Source organism: Conger conger, chromosome 10 (assembly GCF_963514075.1).
Source record: "Conger conger chromosome 10, fConCon1.1, whole genome shotgun sequence".
In the NCBI taxonomy this organism is placed as follows: Eukaryota; Metazoa; Chordata; class Actinopteri; order Anguilliformes; family Congridae; genus Conger; species Conger conger.
Window position 1 is genome coordinate 43984778 of NC_083769.1, and position 6074 is coordinate 43990851.

At 42.8% G+C, this 6074-nt stretch overlaps 1 protein-coding gene across 4 annotated transcripts; it reads left to right on the forward strand.

The window, feature by feature from the left end:
• The first annotated feature begins 1101 nt into the window (after window positions 1–1101).
• Window positions 1102–5730, forward strand: pex10 (peroxisomal biogenesis factor 10). 4 transcript variants are annotated; one of them, XM_061258506.1, is made up of 7 exons: window positions 1102–1123; window positions 2080–2193; window positions 2632–2712; window positions 2987–3393; window positions 4282–4454; window positions 4848–4983; window positions 5264–5730. In XM_061258506.1, exons 2-7 carry the CDS (start codon window positions 2082–2084, stop codon window positions 5330–5332), a joined length of 978 nt encoding a protein of 325 aa, XP_061114490.1. In that variant the 5' UTR covers window positions 1102–1123; window positions 2080–2081; the 3' UTR covers window positions 5333–5730. The 4 variants fall into 4 exon arrangements, with proteins under 4 accessions (XP_061114490.1, XP_061114489.1, XP_061114487.1 ...); XM_061258505.1 differs by having other exon boundaries at window positions 1111–1244; XM_061258503.1 differs by lacking the exon at window positions 1102–1123 and adding an exon at window positions 1285–1786.
• The last annotated feature ends 344 nt before the right edge of the window (window positions 5731–6074 follow it).

The window sequence follows — 6074 nt, forward strand, 5'->3', positions numbered from 1 at the left end:
TCTCATAAAGCTTATGCTCTTATCCAAAGCAACTTACAGTTGATTAGACTAAGCAGGGGACAATCCCTCCTAGAGAAATGCAAGGTTAAGGGCCTTGCTCAAGGGCCCAAGGGCTGTTCAGATCCTATCGTGGCGACACTGGGATTTGAACCACCAAGCTTCCGGGTCGCAGTTTAAACAACATATCATTTTAAACCACAGAGACATAAGGTCATAAGTGTAGTATAATATTTAGGAGACTGAGCCTGTAACATGGAGGTTGCAGGTTTGATCCAAAGGAGGGGTACTGCAGTCATACCCTTAAGCACATTAACCTGACCTGCTTCAGTTAAAATCCAGCTGTATGAATGGATAGTATGCAAGGAATGTCAGCTGTGTAACTCTCTCAAGATAAGATCATTGATGTTGTCGTTGAACACGTTTTGTATTGTTTATGTTCTGTCATCTGGCAGCACAATGTGTCAAATCCAATCACTTTTAAAAATGTAAAACTTTTATTAAAAATAATTGAGGTGAAAACCACTCAGACAGAGAGCTCTGGTTTGCTTTTGTAACAGAGTAACTTTTTCTTTTTTTTTAAGCAGCGGAAAACAGTCGAGCAAAGAAGCAAAGCGTGTATCCCTCCAGTAGTTAGAGCGTTATTGTGTTAATAAGTCTTGCCAATCCCCTACGCAAAAGCACACCTCAGCTGCCTTCCAAGGTACTACAACAGCAGGGGTAATTCTCTTACCTCTGAATTCTGATCTCCTGATACAACTCCACTGCCGGTCCCTTGACTGCTTGCTGTGTGTGCAGTCTGCAACACCTAGCTTAACCCTGTAGAAATAGCAAGTAACTCACGACCCACCACCTCCCCCTGAACTATAAACAAAAAAAGTTCCCTTGTCTGGGACATGCAGAAAATGAGCTCCAGTGAGTTTCCAATCAAAGTGTTCAGAAATAACTTTCCTGACTGTGAAGGAGAGGCAGGGGAGGACAATAAATCTGCGGACTGAACCCAGCAGGAGAGGGAGAGGGAGGGGGGTGGAACACCTTGTGGATAAAAGCCTCCGCTTGTTTTTGGCTTTATAGAAATAACAAAGAAACTGGTTCAACGAGTAGCAGGGCAGATCCAGAACTCACAGTGAGCGAGTGTAATCTCAACCCACACCAACGAAACAAAGAGCACCACAGAACGGCCCAACGTAGCAAGGGGAGATCAAGTTCTAAGGCATACAGGACATGTTTTGAATTGACATGCCTAAGTAATAGCAAATAGCTTTGTTGTTGTGGTTGTTGTTGTTGTTGTTTTTATCTAACGTTAAACAGGCTAGCTGCAGCCATAAAATGAAGGTAGCATATGCCGTCTGAGGACATAGCTTATGTGGAATGACGCCGGAATCAAAATGACAGCTAACTTAACTAAATTGGAAGCATCACTTAAAACGAAGTGATAACATGTTACTTCGACAGCTTATCGTCAATTACAATATTATTTCTATATTTCTTAGGAAAGTCGGTATGTGTAACAAAATGCTTAAACTACAACGATGTGCGGACAGACAGGCAAAATGTATATCATTCCGTGACAAGTTATCCTATTGTCCAGAGAAGACCCAATTTACTAACAAATAATCGTGGCATTTAATGTGAATGTGTTCACGCTAACCTCCTGTTGGTAGCGCTGTCAAATTCTATAGTCTTCTTTTCGCTATCGCCGGTACTGCTCTTGCTAATGCTCGTCTCCCGTTCAGCTGCATCCGGCTTGCTTCCTTGTCATACTGTAAGTCACGGTTGTGCATTGCAGGTACGATTGTAAAGTAAATAAACATATATTATAAACGTTAGCTAGCTTACCCAGCTCCAGCGTGGTTAACCCAGTTTATGGTCAACATTGCGCTGCTTAACGTTTACAATTAAAACACATATTTGTTTGCTACAACGGCGGTTGTATGTGTATGGAGTGTGATGGCTAAAATATGTATTCCAGTCGCGCACTTGTTTAGAACAAATTATTCTACATATATGTTTTTTAAAAATAATATACATGTTTTCAAGATAGTTGAACACATGCAATAAGTTAGCTATTCCACGTTGCAGAAATGCCCCTGCTTCCTGCAAACCAACCGCAGTTCATCCGCGCAAGTCAGAAAGATGAATATTACCAGAACTGTCTGCGGAACAATGCCAACGAAGCATTTCAAACGTTTGCAGGCAAGTAGAGTACTAAACTCATGTGTCAATAATCAACTAAGCCAGTAGCCGTGAAACATAATTTCCATTCAAGGCTTATTTTAGTAACTAGTAAACTTTGTTTATAACGTGTTTATTTCTGTTTCCTTTGTGTTTTAAACAAACGAATTTTTTCTTTCAATAAAAGATCATCCCTGCTTATGAATATTTTTTTTTTTAACGTTTTAGCAACCTAGCTATATGTGATATAATTCTGTTCCATTCTGATTTGTTTTGTCCAGGCATTTATTTGTGTTTTGTGCATATATTGGCTATGTATAGACTGTTATTGTACCTATTCCTACTATATAGGGTAGTGTCGTGCTTGTAATTTCTTTGCATGTCATGTTTATTATTGATTAAATTTGGGAATAATGCAGAATATATTTGTTCAATGCTTTTAATTTACATCCCATTTAGGGTCCAAGAGATGGCTGCAATGGAGAAAAGAGATCGAGTTAGTGTCAGACCTGGCCTATTACGGTTTAACAACATTTGCAGGTATGCAAAACTCACTTTCTGCTCTCAGTCATTAAATGTTCTTGTGCTTTGCGTATAAAACTTGATAGCGAAATCCCTCTAAGAATGATTACGGCTACATCTAAATCATAGCACTACGTCTAGTAGCATTATGCATGCCATTGAAGCAGTGGCATTGCTCCAGGCGGGATTGTATCCTGCTTAGTCTAATCAACTGTCAAAAGTGGCTTTGGATAAAAGCGTCAGCTAAATTACATGTAATGTAATGTAATGTAATGTGACTGTTTCCAATCAGGGTACCAGACACTCGGGGAAGAGTACTGTAACATCGTGCAGGTGGACCCCACCAAACGCAGAGTGCCCTCGGTCACCCGTAGAGGGGTTCTGGTCTTGCTGCACAGCTTCACGCCCTACCTCCTGGACAAGGTCCTGGTCTGCCTGGAGAATGAGCTGCAGGCTGAGAGCATCCAGGCCCCGGGAGGCCAGAGCAGGCCGCCCTCGCGCTGGAACCCAGCCGCCTGCCTGCGGGCCAGGATCCACGGCGCAGTGGGGCTGCTGACAGAACCGCAGAAGAAAACCTTGCTCCCGGTCCTCTACGCTGTGCAGCAGGGGGTGACCATCCTGCACAGGGTTCACGTGGCCCTCTTCTACATCAGGGGTGCCTTCTACCACCTCGGGAAGAGAGCTGCAGGCGTCAGTTATGTAGGTTTGTCACTGTGTGTCGCCACCCGTGTGACTGACAAAACATATCGCTCTCAGAAACTTAAACAGTGCCTTCTTTCGTTAATCTAGTTAATCTGGATGACTCAATTCATGTTTTTTCGATCTGGTCTGAACTCATCCAAACAATATCCTGATCCTGTAAAGATCCCTTTGCCTGGGCAAGTACGGCAGTGCCTTTTTCACTGGGTGATCGACCCGTAAACTCACACTGGGTTATGAACTCAGTGTCTTTCATTTAAACATGAATTAAGATCGAAGTCGGTTAGAAGCATGATTGTAATGACAAATATGTCAAATTATGCCTCTCTGGTGGTATCCCGCATTACATTTCAGTATATAAGACAAAAAATAAGTGCACACCAAAAAGGTTTATGCGAGGTACTGAGTCGCAGGAACAATTCAAAGTTTGTAAAGAAGGGACTCGCACACTCACTCTATGCTCCAAAAAATGCATAGAGCATAGAGTGAGTGTGGAGACACCTAACCCCCAAATGCTCCTGACGAGCTGGTCGGCGCCTTGCATGGCAGCCAATCGCCGTTGGTGTGTGAGTGTGTGTATGAATGGGTGAATGAGAAGCATCAATTGTACAGCGCTTTGGATAAAGGCGCTATATAAAATGCCAACCAGGTACAGAAATGGGACCCGGAAGGTTGGTGATTCAAGCTCTGGTGTACCCACGATAAGATCCACACAGCTGTTGGGCCCCTGTGCAAGGCCCTTAACCCACATTGCTCCTGAGGGGGGGAATTGTCCCCTGTTTCGTCTAATCGACAGTAAGTCGCGACAGCTAAATAACCGTAATGTAAAAAATCACCGTTGTGTCTAAAACCGTAACATGGCCTCCCTCTTGCTGCGCGGCTCCACAGCTGCGTGTGCATGGCGGGACCGGTGACGACCAGGCCATCCGCGCCAGTTACCGCCTCCTGGGCCTGATCTCCATGCTCCAGCTGGGCCTCACGCTCGCTCTGCAGCTCAACAACTTCCGCCAGAAACAGAGAGCCAGGCAGGAGTGGAAACTCCACCGGAACCTTCCCTCCAGGTACGCCCTCAATGGAAGACACAGTTATGTACTTTTGTAAGTCGCTTTGGATTAAAAGCGTCTGCTAATTGACAAAAATATAAATATAAAAGCCCCGGGGCAATTCAGTTCAATAATGGCGGGACTTTTATTGCTCAAACAAGATGGCTGTCATCAGCCAATCAATTTTCAGCTGTATGGTGATTGGACCCTGTTAATTACCACTTTACTTCATTTTCACTACATGAAATCAATTTTTTTTTGCACCCACAATATGGATCATACCAGAGATCAGCTTGTTTTTACCAACCAGCCCATTATTTGCATATAAAAAAAATTGTTTACAATTGTTTAAAATGTTGAATTTCATTACTGTGACTCAGGAATGGCGGTCTCCCTTATTCTGTTTCCCAGTGTGACGCCTGTGGAGGCCCCAGCCTCTCGAACCTCCCGCTGCATCCTGTGCCTGGAGCAGAGGCGGCACTCCACCACCACCCCCTGTGGCCACCTGTTCTGCTGGGAGTGCATCACAGAGTGGTGTAACACCAAGGTGAGTTACCGGGGCAACCTGTCGCCTTAGTGCCTCATGGCTAAGGTGCATGACTGGGACCTGGAAGGTGTAGCCATGATAGGCCCTTAACCCTGCAGTGCTTCAGGGGGGATTGTCCCTGGCTTAGTCTAATCAACTGTAAGTCACTTTGGATAAACGCGTCAGCTAAACAACAAATTATTATTATTATTATTATTATTATTATTATTATTACATCCCCAGCACAGCGTATGGTTTCTGTGCAGCATAATATTGTTCATTTTTATTTTTATTTTTACAGGCAGAGTGTCCCCTGTGTCGTGAGAAATTCCAGCCTCAACGATTGGTGTATCTAAGAAACTACAAATAGATCAAGAGGAGGAACTGCTGGTAGCACAATCGCATGACTAGAACTGCTTTAATCAATTACATATTTAACCCAGTACATGGGGAAGCCAGTGAATGAAACTTTAGTTGCCAATGGAAGTTGGACTGATGCACTTTGTTAAGTTCATTCATTGCTCTGGATGAACTGTCTGAGAATACCTATTCTTGCAGAGAGATGCAGAAAGCCAAAACAAATGTTCCTTTTTTGAGGGGAAAGAGTTAAATTATGTGATGAAATGCCAATTCATTGGATAACTTGTGTATGACAAATAACTTTCATTAATTTGACAGTGATTGTGTTTGTAAATTCGAAGTTGGACTGCATCAGTCCGTTTAACTGTCTGTTAATTGAAACTGTAATAAATGTATAATTTCAAAATATTAATTTTTGTATTTTGTATTGTAGACATGTTCAAAAATGCAACCCAAATAAAATGTCAAATGTCCAAGGACCAGCTTATCTATCGTTATAATTAACCAACATGGAGAGAGTTGCTGTGTGAATGGACAGTAAAATCAGAACATAGACTAGGTAGGGTTTTAAATGGTCTTTTGCTTACCTGTGCTGTAGTCTAAACCAGCTGTTGACGGAAGCGCTCTTTGTAGGAAACAAATTTCCGCAAGTGTCTTCTGTGTTTTGTGATGTCTTTTTGACCTACAACACCTACTGCTTTACTTATACTTGGGAAATAAGACACTGTAAAACGAAATATGACCAATAGACT